The sequence below is a fragment of the Macaca thibetana genome, chromosome 1 (genome assembly GCF_024542745.1).
Source record: "Macaca thibetana thibetana isolate TM-01 chromosome 1, ASM2454274v1, whole genome shotgun sequence".
NCBI lineage: Eukaryota > Metazoa > Chordata > Mammalia > Primates > Cercopithecidae > Macaca > Macaca thibetana.
In genome coordinates, this window is record NC_065578.1 from 44,533,416 (window position 1) to 44,554,081 (window position 20,666).

Here is a 20,666-nt window from a genome sequence, read left to right on the forward strand (position 1 = left end):
TGTGTGTGTGTGTGTGTGTGTGTGTGTGTGTGTGTCTGTGTTCCAGGGAACATTAAGACTTAGAGGCAAACTCCAGAACTTAAAGACAAAACATGAAAGTGCTAAGAAATTCCGTGCTTGTGGAGAGACAATTCCAACTCTTTCCCTGAACCCGGGCTGAGTCCCTTCGCTATGAGGTTGTGGGGATGAGTGGGAGCCCAGCGCCTGGCGCCGAATGAAGGCAGCCATTGTGAGTTCCTGGCCTGAGGAAGGGAGGCTCAGTGCCCAAGGATGTGACCCGGCGTGAGGCCCCGGGGAAAGAACAGCGCAGCAATCCCGCAGTATCCTAGGCGACAGGGTGTGGGCGGGAGGGTGGGGAGTCAAAGGCGGAGTCACGGGCTCCGCCCTCTTTCTCTAGCTTGGCGCGAGCACGGGCTCCGCGTGGTTCTCACAGCTAGCAGCTCGGCTCAGTGAGACCCTGTGCCCCAGAGGCTGCTCCTGGCTGGGGTGGCGCTGCAGGGAGAACCGCGAGCTCTCAGGGGTCGGCGGGTGACTTCTTTCCGGAAGAAAGCGAGAAACTTGCTCTGCGGGGTGAACTGGACTCTCCAACTCCGGACGATCAGCCCAGGACTGAGAGTCCCGAAGTCCCCAACCACAAGTGAGCGGCCCCAGAAGGACAAGTCTAGGTCGCTGTCCAGAGCGCCATGGCCGCTCCCGCCCTTCGTTTGTGCCACATCGCCTTCCACGTGCCCGCGGGGCAGCCCCTCGCCCGGGACCTGCAGCACCTCTTCGGCTTCCAGCCCCTGGCTTCGCGGGAGGTGGACGGCTGGCGGCAGCTGGCCTTGCGCAGCGGCGACGCTGTCTTTTTGGTGAACGAGGGCCCAGGGTCTGGAGAGCCGCTGTATGGGCTGGACCCGCGTCACGCCGTCCCCAGCGCCACGAACCTGTGCTTCGACGTGGCGGACGTCGGCGCTGCAACCCGGGAGCTGGCAGCGCTGGGCTGCAGCGTGCCTGTCCCTCCCGTTCGCGTGCGGGACACGCAGGGTGCCGCCACTTACGCCGTGGTCAGCTCGCCCGCCGGCAACATCAGCCTGACCTTGCTGGAGCGCGCCGGCTACCGCGGACCCTTCCTGCCCGGCTTCAGGCCCGTGCCCTCTGCGCCTGGCCCTGGGTGGGTCAGCCGCGTGGACCACCTGACCTTGGCCTGCACCGCCGGCAGCTCCCCCACACTTTTGCGCTGGTTCCACAACTGCCTGGGCTTTTGCCACTTGCCGCTGAGCCCAGATGAGGATCCCGAGCTGGGCCTGGAAATAACAGCAGGGTTTGGGCTTGGGGGACTGAGGCTTACAGCCCTGCAGGCGCAGCCGGGCAGCATTGTCCCCACTCTTGTGCTGGCTGAGTCCCTGCCGGGGGCGACGACACGACAGGACCAGGTGGAGCAGTTCCTGGCCCGGCACAAGGGGCCAGGCCTGCAGCACGTGGGGCTGTATACACCTAATATTGTGGAGGCCACTGAGCGGGTGGCAGCTGCTGGAGGCCAGTTCCTGGCTCCCCCTGGGGCATACTACCAGCAGCCAGGAAAGGAGAGGCAAATCCGAGCTGCAGGGCACGAGCCTCATCTGCTTGCTAGACAGGGGATCCTGCTAGATGGTGATGAAGGCAAGTTTCTGCTTCAGGTCTTCACCAAGTCCCTTTTCACTGAGGACACTTTCTTCCTGGAGCTGATTCAGAGGCAGGGGGCCACTGGCTTTGGTCAGGGCAACATCAGAGCTCTGTGGCAGTCTGTACAGGAGCAAGCTGCCAAGAGCCAGGAAGCGGAAGGATGCCCAGAGCTGAGTGCAGCCAGCTGACCTGCAGCTCTGGGGAGACCAGCATAGAACTGAGGAACATCTGCAGGAGGCCCAACTAGTGAAAGACTTTGCCTCCAGGGGGCAGGTGTGACTTCCATCTCATCAGTGCCTGCCAGAAGCTGTGTCTCTCACTGGGCTCCAAAGAGGTGGGATTTTTAAAAACTAAAACATTTCTTATATACAGTCTATAATAAATATGTAAGATACAAAAAACAGTAAAAGAATTACACACTAGGAAACAGAACAACCAATACTCTCGAGTCCTCCTTGTGTTCCACTGTGATTCTGTTTCCTCCCACCCACTCCTCAAATCCTGTCATTATTAGCCCTTTGCTTTTCTGTATCGTTTCACTCCGTATGTAACATAACCCTAAATAAATGATTTCATATTTGAAGTAGGAATTTAAAACAGAACAAATCTTCTCCTGTGCTTCCTCTCCCCCTAGGGAGCGACTGCAGGTGGGAAGGGGCTGGCTGGGAGTTGAGCCCAACTACCTTCTCCAGAGTGATGCCACCGCTCCAATCAGAGCTGACCTGAGACCTAGACGGAGGGTGCTGGGTGTCAGCCACTGGCAGGTGCTCCCTGTAGCTGCCTTGCCTTTCTCCTGGGGGGATGGAGGACAGATCAGTCTGGACAGAACACCCACCCCCCGACCCCATCTGCCCAGGGCTGGCTGGGAGTTCAGCCAGAGGAAGTCAGGACCAAGCAGAACGTCACCACTTTTCTGGGTCCCTCCTTCAGATGTGAGGAGTAAGGGACTAGGGAGAGGGTGGAAGGCTCTCCAAAATAGCTATAAAAGGGCGGGCGTGGTGGCTCATGCCTGTAATCCAAGCCCTTTTGGAGGCTGAAGTAGGAGAATCACTTGAGGCCAGAATCACCTGAGTTCGAAACCAGCCTGAGCAACATAGCAAGACCCCCATCTCAAAAAAATACAACACAAAATAACTACAAAAATAAGCGCTTTATTAACAACAGGATTCTCAGGGAATGGGGGCTTTCAGAAGTGTCACTGGGCTGCACTGTTGAGGTTGGATGCATCAGTGGAGATGTGAGGCCGAAAGAAATTATCCAGGACTTGCTGGCCCATGCAGGGCTTTTTCCGACTGCACGGAGAGGACACCTGGGACCTTTTGGAACCCTGTGAAAAAATGGAAGGTGGAAGGCCTTGTAGTTAGGGGAGGGGGAGCAGAGAATCCTCTCCTTGTTCCCCCTCCCTTTCCCTGACTCTACTGATCTAGCTCAGGCTTAGCCTGGAATGCTGTAGAGCTTTCATCCTGCCTCAAGTAACTGCCCCATCAATCAACCTCCCAAAAGGCTGCCTGAGGGAATCGAATTGTCCTAAAAATGTGAATCTGACTCTTCTCCCCCTAAAATGGGTCAGCAGCCTAGGGCTCACACCCTGACTGACTCAGCAGACCCTGCTGACCTTTCCAGCTAAACCAACTGCTCACAGCTCCTTGAGTACTGCAGCCTGCACTGGGCCCCACCTTTGCTCACACTACTCTTGGGACTGGAAAGAACATCGCTACGGTTGATTCCCCTCCCAAACCTGAAGAAAATGATTCATTTCTAGGACCCAGATTGTTGTACCCAAGCGAGTTAGAGAAACGCTACACTTTGAGACGAATTTAAGAGTCCTGGCCAGGCGCGGTGGCTCATGCCTGTAATCCCAGCACTTTGGGAGGCCAAGGCGGGCAGATCACGAGGTCAGGAGATTGAGACCAGCCTGGCCAACACAGTGAAACCCCATCTCTACTAAAAATACAAAAATTTAGCCAGGCGTGGTGGCGGGCACCTGTAGTCCCAGCAATCGGGAGGCTGAGGCAGGAGAATGGCGTGAACCCGGGAGGCAGAGCTTGCAGTGAGCCGAGATTGCGCCACTGAACTCCACACTCCAGCCTGGGCGACAGAGCGAGACCCTGTCTCAAAAAAAAAAAAAAGTCCTTTATTAGCCGGTGACCGAGAAATGGCTAACGCTCAAAATTCTCTCGGCCCCAGGAAGGCTCCATTTTCTTTATACTTCAGTTTAGGAAGGGGAGGGGGAGTTCAGCTGCAACAATTTTACAGAAGTAAAAACATGTAAAAAAGTTAAAGACAGGCCGGGCGCGGTGGCTCAAGCCTGTAATCCCAGCACTTTGGGAGGCCGAGACGGGCGGATCACGAGGTCAGGAGATCGAGACCATCCTGGCTAACACGGTGAAACCCCGTCTCTACTAAAAAAAAAATACAAAAAACTAGCCGGGCGAGGTGGCGGGCGCCTGTGGTCCCAGCTACTCGGGAGGCTGAGGCAGGAGAATGGCGTGAACCCAGGAGGCGGAGCTTGCAGTGAGCTGAGATCCGGCCACTGCACTCCAGCCTGGGCGACAGAGCGAGACTCCGTCTCAAAAAAAACCAAAAAAACAAAAAAAAGTTAAAGACAAATGGTTACAGAGAAACAAACAGTTTCCAGGTGCAGGGACTCTAAATCTTTCATAAGATGTTATATATGTGGGCTCTGTTGGACACAAACTCAAGGCTTTATGGTGTTATCTCTTGAGCAAAATCCTGGGAACTTCAAACATTGCTTGCTTCAGTACCTTATCAGTTAATTGGACTCTTTGATATGTTGGGAGTCTGCATACACGAGTTAACTCCTTGAGGAAGGGGGTGGGTGAAGAGTCCTTCAAACCTATTTCCAAGGCTTCATTTACAGAAGGAGCCAAATGGAGTTGTCTGGCTTTCTCAATGAAGGGAGAGCCTATTCATGTGGAAACAAGGCTAGGTGATTAAGGGAGAGTCTAAAATAAGGTTAGGTATTACAAGATTACCAGCTGCTCCCTCCAAACAGCCTTTCCTGATCCTTGTCTCCCAGATAGAACTGACAGCTCCCATGGATGGGTGTGGTGGCTCAACACCTGTAATCCCAGCACTTTGGGAGGCCAAGGCGGGCAGATCACTTGAGGTCAAGAGTTCGAGACCAGACTAGCCAACATGGTGAAACCCTGTTTCTACTAAAAATACAAAAATTAGTTGGGCGTGGTGGCAGGCACCTGTAATCCCAGCTACTTGGGAGACTGAGGCAGGAGAATCACTTTAATCTAGTTATTGGAGATTGCAGTGAGCCGAGATTGGGCCACTGCACTCCAGCTTGGGTGACAGGGCAAGACTGTCACAAAACAAAACAAAACAAAAAGAACTGATGGCTCCACAATTCATATCCCACAAAATCCAGTACATGCATTTCACACACCTGTGACACTGGAGAGTCCTCATCATTTTTTTCCTTTCCCTCTACCCTGCACCCCACAATGCAACTTCTCCAGGTCAAGAACTATTCCTCTCTCCAGTGAAGCCTGGAGTGGAGAATGTTCACCCAAACATTCGTCAGTTAACTGACTAAAAACCCATGGCCTCAGGCCTGGGGAGACAGGTTGGGAGAGGCCTAGGAGACTTACCTTGCAGGTCCCTGGCTGTTGGCCCTGATACACACGGAAAACCTAGACAAGAAGACGGGGAGGTGAGGGCTGGCACTTTTTCCAAAAGAGATGAACCGGTGTTCTGCCCTTAACTTCATGTCCCAGTACTTTTGTTTAAAATATGTTTTTTTGGCCAGGCATGGTGGCTCACGCCTGTAATCCTAGCATTTTGAGAGGCCAAGGTGGGTGGATCACTTGAGGCCAGCAGTTCGAGACCAGCCTGGCCAACATGGTGAAACCCCATTTCTAAAAATCCAAAACATCATGGCTGGGTGTGGTGGCTCACACCTGTAATCTCAGCATTCTGGGAGGCTAAGGCGGGTGGATCACTTGAGGTCAAGAGTTAGAGACCAGTCTGGCCAGCATAGTGAAACCTCATCTCTACTAAAAATACAAAAAAAAGTTAGCAGGGTGTGGTGGCACAAGCTTATAATCCCAGCTAATCGGGAGGCTGAGGCAGTAGAATAACTTGAACTTGGGAACCAGAGTTTGCAGTGAGCTGAGATCATACCACTGCACTCCAGCCTTGGTGACAGAGGGAGACAGCGTCTCTCCCCCCTAAAAATACAAATAATACAAATAATACAAATTTAAAAATAAAAAATCAGCCAGGAATGGTGGCACACGCCTGTAATTCCAGCTACTTGGAAGGCTGAAGCAGAATCACTTGAACCTGGGAGGCAGAGGTTGCAATGATCCAAGATCATGCCATTGCACTCCAGCCTGGGCAACAGAGTGAGACTCCGTCTCAAAGAAAAAAGAAAAAAAAAAAAAAGCGATTTTTTTGGCCAGGTACAGTGGCTCATGCCTGTAATCCCAGCACTCTGGGAGGCCGATGCGGGTGGATCACTTAAGGCCAGGGGTTTGAGACCAGCCAAGCCAACATGGTGAAATCCCCATCTCTACAAAAAATATAAAACTTAGCTGGGCATGGTGGTACACGTCTGTAATCCCAGCTATTCGGGAGGTTGAGGCACGAGAATCACTTGAACCCAGGAGGCAAAGGTTGCAGTGAGCCAAGATCGCACCACTGTACTTCAGCCTGGGTGACAGGGACTCCATCTCAAAAAACAAATAATAATAATAGCCGGGCACAGTGGCTCACACCTGTAATCCCAGCACTTTGGGAGGCTGAGGCAGGCAGATCGCCTGAGGTCGGGAGTTGGAGATGAGCCTGGCCAGCATGATGAAACCCCGTCTCTACTAAAAATAGAAACAATAGCTAGGCGTGGTGGCGGGCACCTGTAATCCAAGCTACTCAGGAAGTTGAGGCAGGAGAATCGCTTGAACCCAGGAGGCAGAGGCTGCAGTCAGTCCAGATAGCGCCATTGCACTCCAGCCTGGGCAATAGAGCGAGACTCCATCTCAAAAAAAAAAAATGCTTTTTTTTCTGTTTACATGCTTGTGTTCATGTAGGAAACACAAGGAAGTACAACAAAGACAACAAAGGTAGTGCCTTTTTCATGGCGGTGGAAACAGCTGCGGTGTGAAATTCCTCCTGGGTCAGCCAGCGAGCGCCTGCTGGTACGGTGGTCACTGGGGTCTGCCCTTCCAAGGCCAGACCATATACTTGATATGTCAGCTTGATGTGAGAGAAGGTGTGGACAACCTGGAGGAAGGGCCAAGAGGTTCAAATAGGCCTGTGGATATAGCCTCAAAAGCCACCATCCTTGGCTGTTCTGCTGCTCACTTACCTCCCCAAGGTGCCGGAGGCGCGTGGCTGGGAGGGGCCCAGCCCAACGCTGTAGTTCCTGCAGTAGGGCCTTGCGCTGAAGCTGCTCTGAGGGCTCCCAGGTAACGGACGGGAACTCCCACAGTCCTGCCAGCAGACCTGAGAGGGAGGGCAGCCAGGCAGGGGTCAGGCCTCAGCTGCCGATTCCCTCCATTCTCCCTTGTTACTCACGCCACTGCCTTCCACGCCCAGTATCCAGGTACCTGAGTTGGGCCTCTGTACCAGCAGAATTTGGGCACCCCCAAGGGCCCCAGGCTGTTCCAGAACACAGGTAGCAGAGCTCTCCTCCCTGGGAGGCTTGCGGCTGGCCTTTCTGGGGAAGTTGACCACTCCCAGGGTCTGGTCCCAGGGCTCTGAAGCAGGCAGGCACAACTGGCACTGTCCAGTGTTGAGAGCTGGGAAATGGAGATTCCCAAACCCTACTCAGGCCGAGAGGGCTTTAGGGGCCAATCTAGAGAGCAGGCTTTGGCCAGGTTCTGCAGAATCTTATTCAGGTTAGAGGAAGAACTGGAGTGGGGCTTCTGACTGGGCCAGGAAGGGCTGGGGTGGGGGCTAGGTTTGGTGCTCACCACACTCCTCCACATCAGGATTGCCCGACAGGCTCCGTGAGGCTAAGAGCTGTTCCCGCTCCACCTGAGAGGCACAGGGTTGGGTGTCATAGGGCAGAGTCACCCCTTAGGACTTCTCAGTGCCCCTTCCCCAGTAGGCTTACTCTCTGGCGTGCCCGGCACAGGCTCTGCACAGGGCACTGGCTGCACAGTGGGCGCTGTGGGGTACACACTGTGGCCCCTAGCTCCATGGCTGCTTGGTTGAAATCTCCTGGCCGGGCTGGGTCCACCAGTTGCTGGGCTAGACCCCTAAAAGAAGGGAACACTGCTGTGAGCCAGAGCTCCTTTGGAGACACCCCTGAAGCACCCTTGTTACCCCAACATCCTACCAGAGCCGCTGGGAAACAAGGGTGCTGCTGGGATCAGCACCAATGGCTCGGACACGGCACAGCACCCGTGCTACATTGCCATCCACCACACCGGTTGCCTGGCACACAGGAGCCAAAGAGTTAGCCTGGGCTGGGAGGAAGAAGGCTGGGCATGCACAAAGTGGGGGTGGGCTGTGGAATCACCTGGCCAAAGGCGATAGAGGCAATGGCCCCAGCTGTGTAGCGCCCCACGCCGGGCAGGAGCTGCTGCAGGGTCTCTGCTGTACGTGGCATGTGGCCCCCTAGCTCCTCTACGACCTGATTGGAGTGCAAGACTTAAGATTATGAGACACCCAAGACTCCTGGGTTCCTACCCTCCTGCCATCCCCTTACCTTCCGAGCTCCCTCCTGCAGCCGCCGGCCGCGAGAATAGTACCCCAGGCCAGCCCAGAGCTGATTCACCTCCTGTGGGTAGGATCAGAGGTCAGAGAGATCACCCGTCAGTCCCTCTGTCGTTCCCATTTCCCCTACCCTAGGGTGGCTCTCACCTCCAGGGAAGCACTGGCCAGGTCCTGCAGTGTAGGCCACTTCTATAGCCACAGGCAGGCAGAAAGAGGCAAGGTCAAGGGTGAGGGTGGTAGAGGAAACCTTCTCTACACCCATCCCAAAGTAAAGGCTCTCATCTGGGGTCCGACCCATGACCCTTCCCTTCCTCCCCTGGAGTCACCTGCATCCATCCAGTATAGTAGTTGATCACAGTGGCAACCTGGGTCTGCTGCAGCATGACCTCTGAGACCCACACTAGGGGAAAGGGGTTGGCATAAGGACACTGCTGACCTGCCCTACCTGGCCCACAGCCCCCAGACCCAAGGGCCTCGAGGCAAAGTGGCCCTGCTCTCAGGAGATGTACTGACCAGCATATGCCCGCCTGTCCGGGTCCACCTCATCTTCTGCCTGTCAATGCAACCCCAGATGAGGAGTTAGGGTGGAGGGGGCTGGGTGCCTGCCTCCCACCCACTGTCCCTGCTCCTCGCCTGCCTACCCGTCTTCTCCATGGTAAGTCCCGCTTCTCTTGGTCGTACCAGCTTAGCAGGCTCCTTCGGAAGGCTGTGACTTCAGCTACGTCTCTGAATAGATGGTATGGGGAGACAGAGGCCTGCAATACCACCTCTTCCGGCTGCCTGGCCAGGCCTGCTGGGGCCCCAGGACACTTAGGAATCATCCCTGCATAGGCTGGGCACCAGGGTCTTGGGACACAGCAGTTTGTGGCAGTATGCTCCCAGTTAGGGCTTCCCCCAACAAACCCCTTTAAGCTTTGGAGCTGGAGTCAGACCAGAGTTATGTAATTGTGTGTAGCTGTGGCTAAGTTTCTGGCCTTAATTTCTCAGGGTGGTACTGCTGGCTTCTTTGTCTCTGAGCCATAATGAAAACCTAGTAGTTTTAGCCAGCTATAATATATACTGGTGCAGGACCTTCCTATTTACAAAACACTTTCAGGTTCATGAACTCATTTGGTCCCATGAAAGCCACATGAGGGAGGAAATGCTGAACTACTGCTCCATTTTACTGGTAAGAAAACAGCCATCCAGAGCAATTATCCTAATGTCACACAGCAATATAGTCAGAATTACACCCTTAGTGAGTCTCTTTTTTTTTTTGAGACAGAGTCTGGCTCTGTTGCCCAGGCTGAAGTGCAGTGGCACTATCTCGACTCAGTGCAACCTCTGCCTTGCAGGTTCAAGCGATCCTCCCTCCTCAGCCTCCCGAGTAGCTGGGACTACAGACGCTCACCACCATGTGAGCATAGAGAGGGGGTTTTGCCATGTTATCCAGGCTGGTCTCAAACTCCTGGGCTCAAGGGATCCACCCATCTCGGCCTCCCAAAGGGCTGGGATTACAGGTGTGAGCCACCGTACCTGGCCCTTAGTAAGTCTCTTAATGTCTTGATACTTATCACAATCCCTTCCCAGACTGAATCTGCCCCCTTTCATGGCCAGTGAGCCTTGGGCCACAGCCAAGTTCCTTACCATCACAAGCAGAAGGCTTGGCCTGACTGTTGCTCTTAGCATGCTTTTGCCTCCTTTCCTGGCTGGCTGCCTGCCTCCTGTGACCACTTCCCACGGCTGCTCGTGGCTTCCTCATGATGGCCTGAAACAAAAAGACCCAGCCAAAGCAGTCACAATGAGGCAGAATCTTGAGGCCTTCCAAGGGTGATAGCCATCTCCGTCTGATCCACCATTCACATAGGGTCCAGCTTTTCTTAAGCACTCTCAAGATGCTCATGAGTTTACTCTTGGCTGGCTGCAGCACTGAGATACAACTAGTATAGCTAAGCAAGTGGCCTCAAGGGGGCCAGCGTTACAGCCCTGGAGACATGCAAAAACAGAGGCCAGGGCTGGGATGGGTCAAGGACCAAAACCTCCTGTTTGGGAGCATTTGTGTATCCCTGATTCTTACTGTGACTGTGTGTTTAGGTGTTTAGGGGTTGTTTAGGTGTGTCTGGGAAAATGGGGGTAGGAGGTTTCTCTGCCTCTTAGAGATGTAGCATGGTTACACTGAAACAGCCTTTAGTAGTGACCTAGTCCAAAACCTTCATTTTATCCTGGAAGAAACCAGGGATCAGAGGGACAAAAGATCTGTCTGAGAACAGATGGCAAATCAGTGGGAGAATAAGAGATTAGCTATTTTTATTCCTAATCTTTTCCTGATCTAGTAAACCATAGGTGGCTGACCATCAACAATGAGAAAGTGTGCCTGGTTGATTTTCACTGCTCCCGGACTGTTATAATGGCTGCCTTTTCTCTAACAGCTAAAATTAGCTGATACTTTGTGAGTGCCGACTCTATGTAGGACCCCATGAAGAGCTTTACCGGATCACTCAATCTCCTGGTGACTCCATGAGGTATGTACTAGTATCACCTCCATCTTACTTATAAGGGAATTGAAGTTTACGGAGATTAAGCAACTTGTTCTTTCAAATCCACAACCAGCATTCTTACACTGTGATAAAATGCAGTCCCTGCTAAGCTTCTGTATCAAACTCTTCCCCAAAAACTTTGACTTTACCACCTCATTTTCATCAAAAGAGCTTGCCTCCTCCTTCAGAAAAAAAAAAAACAACTTCAAATCTACCTCCATTTGCACTGTCCTACCCTCCTCCTCTTCAGAGTCCTGCTCCTCCAATCCCATCTAACTGCTGGAACTCAGAAACCAATACCCCAGGCCGGGCGCAGTGGCTCACCCCTGTAATCTCAACACCGCGGGAGGCTAAGGCAGGCTAAGGCAGGCAGATCACTTGAGGTCAGGAGTTTGAGACCAGCCTGGCCAACAAGGTGAAACCCCATCTCTACTAAAAATCCAAAAAAATTAGCTGGACATACTCGCTTGAACGCAGGAGGCAGAGCTTGCAGTGAGCTGAGATCATGCCACTGCACAGCCTGGGCGACAGAGACAGAGCAAGACTCTGTCTCAAAAAAAAAAAAAAAAAAAAAAAAAAATACCCCAAAATATGGCACTCTGACATGCTGAACTCAAAAAGCCTCAAGGTCTCTCTGCTCCTTCCACCCCACAGACTCTCCCAAAGCCAGGACAAAGTTGTTCCTCTGGAACTCTTTATCTGCCTACAGTCCAAACCCACTAAAAAGAATACTTGTGTTTTTCTTCCCCCCTCGCTAAGACTAACATGTAACCATACCTGAACAAACCCTTTCACAAGGTGTTGTGTACCTCAGGATCATTCAAATTCCAAAGAGAACTATTAACAATTCCATTCTCTGTCCCCATTCCAGTCTCCCTAGTAACCCTTTATTGCCCTTCAACAGAATCTCCTTCTGGCCAAAGTTCAGTTTATTTAAAAACAAATAGAGTTGGACATGCTGGCTCAGGCCTGTAATCCCAGCACTTTGGGAGGCCAAGGCAGAATTGCTAGAGCCCAGGAATTCGAGATTAGGCTTGCAACATAGCAAGTCTCTACAAAAACAGAAAAACAGAATTTCTCTTCTACCCCTCCCATAATCTGTTTTGCCAGATGGTATATAAACTTATGATCTCTGTAGGGGGATGGGTAATCACTTTGTGGTTCTCCCAGTGTGCATGTTAATAAATTTGTATGCCTTTTCTCCAGTTAACCTGCTATTTGTGAGCTGATTTTTCAGCAGATCTTCAGAGGGCAAAGTGAAAGATTTTCCCCTTGACTCGTACACAATCAAGTTCCACCCTCCTTCCCTTCATAGCCAAACTTCCTTCACCAAACCTGCTTACTTCCACATTCATTCTACAATCCATTCTCCAAAGAGCAAAGGAACCTTTTCCAGATCATGTCACTTCCTTCCTTATAACCTTCAATGGCTTCCCATTCTTTTTTTGGGGGGGGCGGGGGATGGGGTCTCACTCCGTCACCCAGGCTGGAGTGCAGTGGTTCACTGCAACCTCTGCTTCCTCAGCTCAAGCAATCCTCCCACCCCAATACCCAACCCCAACTCCAAGCAGCTGGGACCACAGGCGCACACCACCACCACACTCACCTAAGTTTTGTATTTTTGTTAGAGACAGGGTTTCACCATGTTGCCCTGGCTAGTCTCAACCTACAGAGCTCAAGCAATCAAACCGCCTCAGCTTCCCAAACTGCTGGGATTACAGGCATGAACTACGGCACCGTGTGGCACCCCATTATATTCTTTTATTTTCTTTCTTTTCTCCCCCGCTCTTTCCTTCCTTCCTGTTTTCCTTTTTCTTTCTTTTTTAAATACTCTAGGCCTTTACTACGGGTCATTAAATTCTTGTGCAAGCTGGTTGTGGTGGTTCAACACTGTAATCCCGCTACTCTGGAGGCTGAAGTGAAGAACAGCTTGAACCCAGAAGGTAGAGGCTGCAGTGAGCTATGATTGTGCCACTGCACTCCATCCTGGGCTCAGCAAGACCCTGTCTCTTAAAGAAAAAAAAAGATTGAGCAATATTTATGGAGCCCCTAATAGATGCCAAGCAGTTTTAGGCACCTGGCATACTTCAGTAAATAAAACATCAAAAGTTCCTGCCCTCAGGGAGCTTATATTCTAATGGGGACAGAAAAGGAATAATGAACATAAGTAAATTCCATAACATGTTAGGTGATAAATATTAGCATAAAAAGCAAAAATTAGAGCAAGTGGGGAAAAAAAAGAGTGCCAAGGTGGGGTTTAATGTTGCAATTTTAAAGACTGTGGTCAAGGTAGACCCAAAGCATTCTAAGTGAGTGCAAAGGCCCCAAGGAGGGTGCCTGCTATGTCTGTGGTACAGTAAACAGGCCAATGTGGTTAGTATGGAATGAGATGGGGCTGAGTGGTAGGTCAGAGAAGTAAACCAGATGAGGTGGGGAGGAGAGGGTCACAAAGTCCCTTATAGGCCATTGGAGTGATTTGGCTGCCACACCCTTGCTCTTAGAATAGAAGGCAGTCCTTTTACTACGGCCTTGTGGGTCCAATAATCCGGGCACCATCCGCCTCATCCCCTCTCACTGTACTCTAGCCAAGGTTAATTGAATTTAGTTGCTTAAACACCTCAAACGTGTCTGTACATCTTGGGGCCTCACACAATCCATTTCCTGTTTGGACTCTTTTATGCTTTACCTAACATCTAATCATTTTTCAAGTCTTGACTGAAATGTCCAGATCAGGTCCCCTCATCTTATCCTATCATGTATTTCTGCCTTGTAGCTCTTACCCCAATGTAATTTCACATTACTTTGATTCTTTCCATCAGTGTGCACTTCCTGAATTTGACTGTAAAAAGCGACTTGAGTGCGAGGACTGATTTTCTTCTGTTGACTGGTGTGTGTCCAAAGTCAGTGCCAGGTAAACTGTACACAATAAATGCTTGTTAAATGAATTAATGGGATGGGGGATAGTCAAAAGAGTTTCCCTTTTTTAGGATAGGAGAAATCCAAACAGTTTTATTTTGTTGTTGTTTTTATAGACAGTGTGTCCCTCACTCTGCTGCTCTGCCACCCAGGCTGGAATGCAATGGGGAGATCATGACTCACTGCAGCCTCGATCTCCTGGGCTCAAGCCATCTTCTCGCCTCAGCCTCCCAGGTAGCTGGGACTACAGGTGCGCACCACCATGCCCAACTAATTTTTAATATTTTTTTGTAGAGGCAAGGTTTCACTATGTTGCCCAGGCTGGTCTTGAACTCCTGGGGTCAAGTGATCCTCCCACCTCGGCCTCCTAAAGTGATTACAGGCATAAGCCTCTGCGCCAGGCCCAAGCAGTTCTGAATAATGATGAAATGGGCTGAGCTGAGAGAAGCTGAAGATGAACTATAAACAAAGAGTAACAAAGGAGCATTGGAAGGCACAGGTGGATGGGAATCGGAGTGTTTAGGGAGGTACTAGTCTCCAATAGGAACCTCTTTTTTTTTTTTTTTGAAACGGAGTTTCGCTCTTGTTGCCCAGGCTAGAGTGCAAAATGGCGCGATCTCGGCTCACCGCAACCTCCGCCTCCCGGGTTCAAGAGACTCTCCTGCCTCAGCCTCCTTAGTGGGATTACAGGCGCCCGCACCATACCCAGTTAATTTTTTTTGTACTTTTAGTAGAGATGGGGTTTCACCATGTTGGCCAGGCTGGTCTTGAACTGACCTCAGGTAATTCGTCCGCCTCGGCCTCCCACAGTGCTAAGATTACAGGTGTGAGCCACTGCGCCCGGCCTAGATATCTCTTTCAAGCTCAATCACCCTCTAGGTCGACTATACGGCCTAGTTGCTTTTCAATTATCCCTTCCTCGCCATCCATACTGCCAGCCTTAATTCAAGTTCACATTATCACTTGATTGGATTATTTCAAAAGCTTCCCTACCAGTCGGTCGCCCTACACCCTCCTCAGCCTCCTCCGACGGCTTACTCCCCGCCTCTTTCACTTTCTGGAGAGCACTGCGCTCTCCATCCTCTCTGGGAATTTACCGATGCCCAGAACACCCTTCTTTCCCCCACACGACCCTCTCCTAGCCTAACTCCTGGGCGTGCTTTAAGCTCAGCTCAGGCAGCGTCACCTTCTCCGGAAAGCCCAAACCCAGTCATCCCCCCACCCCCGGCCCACGCTGATGAAGAGAGCAGTACACCCAACCCCCGCGTTCCCGCAGCGAATGCGGGAAAGAAAATTTACCTCCAACGCGCTCTAGCGCGCCCAGCTTTTCGGCGCACTTCAGGGGGCGTGGCTCGGGCCCATCCCGGCGGCGAGGCGGCAGCACCGGCCAATAGGCAATTAGCGCGCGTCGGGCTGCCTTCCCCGCGCCGGACCCGGGAGGTCTGAACGGAAGTCCGACCCTTCGGCGACCCGACGGCTAAACCCCGCGCCATCCCCGACTGCCTGAACCGCTCCAGGAGACGGAGCGCAAGGCCAGCTTACCCACAGACGACTCAGGCGGGAGACGAGCGGTGTCATGGCCGCCTACAGTGACGATGGCGCAGCTTCAGCCCCCGCAGCTTCCGACGGTGAGCGGCTTCCCAGGGGTAGCCTTCAAAGCCTCTGCGCTCTGGGAGAGGGCAAGGCCTCGGGCTCATAGTTCTAGAGACTCCTCAAGCTTCAGAGGACTGCTCCTTCCGCTTGAACTAGCCACGAGGAGACTACAAGTCCCATTGTACACCGCGGCTCGGGCTGCAAAAGCCTGGAGCGTTGGGAGCATGGGGCTGATGGAGGCATGGCGGGAGATGTAGTCTGCAGCTCATAACGGTTACTAATGATAGTTGTGATTCAGTTCAGTGGGGTGGATTGAGCATTGTGGTCCAAAGGAAGGTAGGACGTATTGGCAGCTCTGGTGTGTGGCACTATCAGGCTCTGGGATTACTGGGAACTGTTGCTTATGGCGCTGGGGCACCATGAGAACAGTAGTGTGGATTCTGTGGGATATTAAGGGAGCTGAGATCCTCAAGCCCTGCAAAATGTTTCCTGCAGGACACGGGAAAAAAGAATCTCAAAGGTCATTTAATCCAACTTTCTCCTCTATATATTGTGACAGCGAGGTGGGAAGTAATTTACCCAGACTCATACAAGCCACGGGAAGACCCAGGCTTCCTCCCCAAATTCAGGGCACTCTCCACTCCAAGGCCTGTGTGTAGAACACGTGGGATACAAAGGCTTGTGGGAAAAGCTGCCAATGGAAACTACCCCCCTCACCACCATCACCGTGGCCTAGCTTGCTGTCTGTTCCCCTGGGCTCTTTCCTTAAGCATGAACATCCATCACCCTCTTAACCCCCAGGTGGTGTCAGCAAAAGCACAACATCTGGGGAGGAGCTAGTAGTCCGGGTTCCCGTAGTGGATGTGCAAAGCAACAACTTCAAAGAGATGTGGCCATCCCTCCTGCTAGCCATAAAGACAGCTAATTTCGTGGCTGTGGACACGGTGAGAGTTGGAAAACAAGGAGGGCAGGTGTTTGTGAAGGGGCTGGTGCTAGAGGCCTGTCAACCCTCCCTTTACCTCCCCACAGGAGCTGAGTGGGCTTGGGGACAGGAAGAGTTTGCTGAACCAGTAAGTATAAGCCCTGTTCTCTTTAGTGCCAGCCCTCAACTGTGGAGGGGGGCGGTCACAGACCTGGGTGGTTTGGGTCCTTCATAAGGCTAACTCCCAGCCACAGCAACCCCCAAACCCAACCCCAAGGTGCATCGAGGAACGTTACAAGGCTGTGTGTCATGCTGCCAGGACCCGTTCTATCCTCTCCCTGGGCCTCGCCTGCTTCAAGCGACAGCCAGACAAGGTATGAGCTGATCTCACCCCAATCCTAGGTCTGGCTGTGGGGAGGAGGGTAGAGAGATTCTGGGGAACATCAGATATGAAGCTTTTTTCTCCCAAATCTGTTTTTTTTTTTTCTAACTTGATAGATTTTTTTTTTTTTTCAATAGGTTTATGGGGAACAGGTGGTGTTTGGTTAAATGAATAAGTTCTTTAGTGGTGATTTCTGGGATTTTGGTGCACCCATCACCCAAACAGTGTACACTGTGCCCGATGTGTAGTCTTTTATCCCTCACCTGCCTCCATCCTTTCCCCGCTGAGTCCATTGTATCATTCTTAAGCTTTTACATTCTCCTAACTTGGCTCTCCCAAATCTTGATATAGCAGACTTTCTCTTTCTCCCAGGGTGAACATTCCTATCTGGCTCAGGTGTTCAATCTCACTCTGCTGTGCATGGAGGAGTATGTCATAGAACCAAAGTCTGTGCAGTTCCTGATACAGCATGGCTTCAACTTCAACCAGCAGTATGCCCAAGGCATCCCCTACCATAAGGGCAATGACAAGGTAGGCCTCCAGATTCCCTAGCCTTGAGTCTGCCCTTCTGTGACTTTATTTCTTCCTATCCTAGGCTGGATGCCTGGGGAGAACCTGCTTCTTAGGGAGTATGGGGAATCACTAGTGACAGGGCTTGGGAAACAAGACTGCTAGGAGGGTAGGTAGCATTGGGTAGAGAGAGAGCGTTCCAAGTGGGCAAGCCTGGGATAAGTGCCCAGCAGAAGAGGCTCCCTGGGGGACTCTGTCCTCCTCATTGACCCCTTTACTTTCACCTAGGGTGATGAGAGCCAGAGCCAGTCAGTACGGACCCTATTCCTGGAGCTAATCCGAGCCCGCCGGCCCCTGGTGCTACACAATGGCCTTATAGACTTGGTGTTCCTATACCAGAACTTCTATGCACACCTCCCTGAGAGTCTGGGAACCTTCACTGCTGACCTGTGTGAGATGTTCCCAGCAGGCATTTATGACACCAAATATGCTGCTGAATTTCATGCCCGCTTCGTGGCCTCCTACTTAGAATATGCCTTCCGGAAATGGTGAGGAAATGGTTGAGGGAAAGGGGTGGGGCCTGATATGAGTTTATTTCATTCACTTAAGATATTTATTGAGCTCCTACCATGTGCCCAGACAGTGTTTTAGGTGCTGAGGATTCAGCAGTGAACAAAACAGACCAAAAAACCCTGCTTTTATGGAGCTTATATGCTAGTGGACCATTACCCTCTTGCGCTGTTGCAGTGAACGGGAAAATGGGAAGCAGCGGGCAGCTGGCAGCCCACACCTTACCCTGGAGTTCTGCAGCTATCCTTCCAGCATGAGGGACCATATTGATTACCGTTGCTGCCTGCCCCCAGCAACCCACCGTCCTCATCCCACCAGCATCTGTGACAACTTCTCGGTGAGAGCACCCACCTATTTCTTGGGAGGGGAGGTTCTGATGCCTGGAGCCTCTTTCTAAGCCTCTTTCCCACCCCTAGGCTTATGGCTGGTGCCCCCTGGGACCACAGTGTCCTCAGTCCCACGATATTGACCTTATCATTGACACTGATGAGGCTGCAGCAGAGGACAAGCGGCGACGGCGACGACGTAGGGAAAAACGGAAGAGGGCTTTGTTGAACCTAGCAGGGACACAGACCTCTGGGGAAGCTAAGGATGGTCCTCCCAAGAAGCAGGTCTGTGGGGATAGCCTCAAGGCTGAAGAAACCGAGGAGGTGGCTGAGAATGAAACTAGAAATCTGCCTCACTCCAACCAAGGCAACAAAAATGACTTAGAGATGGGGGTTACGGCAGCAAGGCCTGAAATAGCTGATACAGCTACCTCAGAAGTGCCAGGGAGCCAAGCCAGTTCTAACCCAGTACCTGGGGATGGATTGCACCGGGCTGGTTTTGATGCCTTTATGACAGGTTATGTGATGGCCTATGTGGAAGTAAGCCAGGGACCCCAGCCCAGCAGCTCTGGACCCTGGCTCCCTGAATGCCACAATAAGGTATATTTGAGTGGCAAAGCTGTACCCCTCACAGTGGCCAAGAGCCAGTTCTCCCGTTCCTCCAAAGCCCACAATCAGAAGATGAAGCTCGCTTGGGGCAGCAGCTGATGCAACTTCCACCTAGCACTCAGGTGGAACGGAGGTATTTTGGGTCTTTCTAGCCTGTAAATGTCATACTCAACTACTACTGAGTTTAGGGGAGGGGGAGTGTCCTGACAGACATATCACTGCATTGCCCTGGACCTCCTCCTTTATCTCAGTGCCTGAGGTACAAGTAAGAAGGCTGACCAGCACCTGTAACACCGACTTTATTTTTAAGTCTGAAAATGTCTTGGGAAAGTTTTACAAAAAAAATCAACAGAAGCAAGTTATGAAAATATTTGACCAGCTTCATCTTTGGTTATTTCTTATTGCAGCTCTGTAAGGACAGACTGTTCCCAAAGTTCCAGCCATGGCAGGAAGGGAAGAAAATCAGTCCATGTATAAACCATTTAATCAACTGAATGTATCACATGTTGACAAATACATAGAAGCAGGCCCTAGGGCCTACAAAACCAGCCCCACTCCCAACCACAAGGTTGAAAGTCTTATGGGGCAGAACATTAAGACTCCTTTATAAATATGAAAATAGATTAATCAATGGGAAAAAGGTCTTTGAATAGGTTAGCTAAGAGCCATGACCACAACACTGCCTTGCTCTCCCCTTGCATAGAAACATAGTGACGTGGTCTGACCATGCAGTAAGTGCAAACAGCAATTACTCAAGTGTCTTAGAATACTGGCAAGAAGCACCCCAATCTTCAGGTCTGGGAAACAGCCATGCCCATTATGCCCTCTTAGTCAGCTCCATGTTCCACTCAGTAGCTTACATGCCCCAAGAAAGGGCAAGAGACAGACCTGGGGTGGGGAAAGAACTGGGGTAATAGCTGCCTGCCAGCTCAGCCTAGAACTAGACATCCTCTGGTCCTGTCTGGGGAAGTGCACTGGAGGGGGTCCAGTGAGAGGGAGACCTCTTTGCCAGATTTCGGAGGCTTGGTATCAGCTGTTGGCCCTAACTAGGAAGGCCTCTCACTCCTGCCTCCCCTATCATACACAGCCAATGGGCACCGGGAGCCCAGAAGTTGAGCCTGGGTTGGCCTAGCCTGCCTACTCTGTAGGCTCCAGGGAAGAATCAAGGCTGTGCACCTAGGGGGCCATATGGTTTCAGCTGAAGGTCCATCCCCAAGGTGAGGCAGGGACTAACCCCCCTCACCCATCCTGCTTTCCCTGGGTTTGCAGGCCTATGCCTGAGGTGGAAAAGGTGACTGGAGTTGAGCCTGCTGGCCTTTCTTCTTCTACCTCCATCTCCTCAGAAGCACCCACAGGGCATGGACTGGTCCCCTGGGGCCTGGACCCAAAACCGTTTTCTTCCTGGAGACTGGAGCAGTCCATAGCCTCATGGGCTTGAGCAGCTGGTAGGGCAGATGCCCGGAATGGTGGGATCTCTTTAACTCTGTACTTGAGACTACTTAGGCGTGGTGGGGGCCCATCAGATAGCGATTCTTCCCGGCCCACAAATGGACAAGCCTCCTGATGCAAGAACTCAGGCGAACCAGGCAAGGAACGCCACCGGCGAATAGGTGGGACCAGGGGCTCCTGCCAGTCAGCCAGGGGCATAGTTCCAGGCCCTGGTGCATCCAGGTCAAATACCAGAGAGATGACAGACTTGCTGGGCAGGTCAAAAAACTTGATCTTGCCTCCCTTGAGGTCCTGGCGAGCACTAAAAGGGTTGACTTTGGGGGTGCGGGCAGCACCATCTCGTGGCTGGTAGTATGGGTCCAAGACGCTCACTGTACGTGAGGGCTTACGGGAAAAGATGTCTGACTGGCTTCGAGACAGCCAGATGGTACGTCTTGGGCATGGTGACTTGTGGGGGATCTTGTCATCCAGTGAGCTTAGTCGCTTCACCCCAGGTGCTTTCTCCAAGAGTCCTGAAGAATAATTAAGTCTAGGTTACT

The 20,666-nt window shown here is 51.9% G+C and overlaps 4 protein-coding genes across 10 annotated transcripts in view; 2 read left to right on the plus strand and 2 right to left on the minus strand.

The window, feature by feature from the left end:
* Positions 1 to 232: 232 nt before the first annotated feature.
* Positions 233 to 2,073, plus strand: HPDL (4-hydroxyphenylpyruvate dioxygenase like). Its single transcript, XM_050799995.1, has one exon. The coding sequence runs from the start codon at positions 684 to 686 to the stop codon at positions 1,827 to 1,829; it is 1,146 nt and encodes a 381-aa protein (XP_050655952.1). The 5' UTR covers positions 233 to 683; the 3' UTR covers positions 1,830 to 2,073.
* A 699-nt stretch (positions 2,074 to 2,772) lies between these two features.
* On the minus strand, positions 2,773 to 15,398 carry MUTYH (mutY DNA glycosylase). 3 transcript variants are annotated; one of them, XM_050798914.1, is made up of 16 exons: positions 15,309 to 15,398; positions 9,961 to 10,081; positions 8,976 to 9,124; positions 8,848 to 8,887; positions 8,661 to 8,734; positions 8,482 to 8,523; positions 8,327 to 8,398; positions 8,138 to 8,251; positions 7,955 to 8,052; positions 7,730 to 7,874; positions 7,587 to 7,650; positions 7,221 to 7,412; positions 6,980 to 7,116; positions 6,742 to 6,894; positions 5,265 to 5,306; positions 2,773 to 2,968 (listed from the first exon to the last, which is right to left on the minus strand). In XM_050798914.1, the coding sequence occupies exons 1-16, from the start codon at positions 15,342 to 15,344 to the stop codon at positions 2,837 to 2,839; spliced, it is 1,611 nt and encodes a 536-aa protein (XP_050654871.1). In that variant the 5' UTR covers positions 15,345 to 15,398; the 3' UTR covers positions 2,773 to 2,836. The 3 variants fall into 3 exon arrangements, with proteins under 3 accessions (XP_050654871.1, XP_050654878.1, XP_050654885.1); XM_050798921.1 differs by lacking the exon at positions 7,221 to 7,412; XM_050798928.1 differs by lacking the exons at positions 8,661 to 8,734; positions 15,309 to 15,398 and having other exon boundaries at positions 8,976 to 9,060; positions 9,961 to 10,049.
* On the plus strand, positions 15,163 to 19,048 carry TOE1 (target of EGR1, exonuclease). Of its 3 annotated transcripts, none has more exons than XM_050799007.1 (8): positions 15,163 to 15,394; positions 16,161 to 16,303; positions 16,389 to 16,429; positions 16,559 to 16,655; positions 17,036 to 17,194; positions 17,462 to 17,721; positions 17,921 to 18,080; positions 18,160 to 19,048. In XM_050799007.1, the coding sequence occupies exons 1-8, from the start codon at positions 15,343 to 15,345 to the stop codon at positions 18,775 to 18,777; spliced, it is 1,530 nt and encodes a 509-aa protein (XP_050654964.1). In that variant the 5' UTR covers positions 15,163 to 15,342; the 3' UTR covers positions 18,778 to 19,048. The 3 variants fall into 3 exon arrangements, with proteins under 3 accessions (XP_050654964.1, XP_050654984.1, XP_050654974.1); XM_050799017.1 differs by lacking the exon at positions 15,163 to 15,394 and adding an exon at positions 15,455 to 15,695; XM_050799027.1 differs by lacking the exon at positions 16,161 to 16,303 and having other exon boundaries at positions 15,273 to 15,394.
* The window catches only part of TESK2 (testis associated actin remodelling kinase 2), a 152,917-nt gene continuing 151,211 nt past the window's right edge, over positions 18,961 to 20,666 (minus strand). For all 3 annotated transcript variants that reach the window (XM_050798811.1, XM_050798829.1, XM_050798820.1), the window contains one exon: positions 18,961 to 20,639. In XM_050798811.1, the coding sequence (XP_050654768.1) occupies positions 19,918 to 20,639 (722 nt within the window). In that variant the 3' untranslated portion in view covers positions 18,961 to 19,917. The remainder of the gene's footprint in view (positions 20,640 to 20,666) is intronic.

Coding starts and splice junctions, on each gene's coding strand:
- HPDL (XM_050799995.1), top strand. CDS start 684: ATGGCCGCTCCCGCCCTTCGTTTGTGCCACATCGCCTTCCACGTGCCC.
- TOE1 (XM_050799007.1), top strand. CDS start 15,343: ATGGCCGCCTACAGTGACGATGGCGCAGCTTCAGCCCCCGCAGCTTCC. Junction 16,656..17,035: donor TCAAGCGACAGCCAGACAAG/GTATGAGCTGAT, acceptor TCTTTCTCCCAG/GGTGAACATTCCTATCTGGC. Junction 17,722..17,920: donor GAATATGCCTTCCGGAAATG/GTGAGGAAATGG, acceptor GCGCTGTTGCAG/TGAACGGGAAAATGGGAAGC.
- MUTYH (XM_050798914.1), bottom strand. CDS start 15,344: ATGACACCGCTCGTCTCCCGCCTGAGTCGTCTGTGG. Junction 6,895..6,979: donor GCCTCCGGCACCTTGGGGAG/GTAAGTGAGCAG, acceptor CCCTTCCTCCAG/GTTGTCCACACCTTCTCTCA. Junction 5,307..6,741: donor TTTCCACCGCCATGAAAAAG/GCACTACCTTTG, acceptor CTTCTTGTCTAG/GTTTTCCGTGTGTATCAGGG.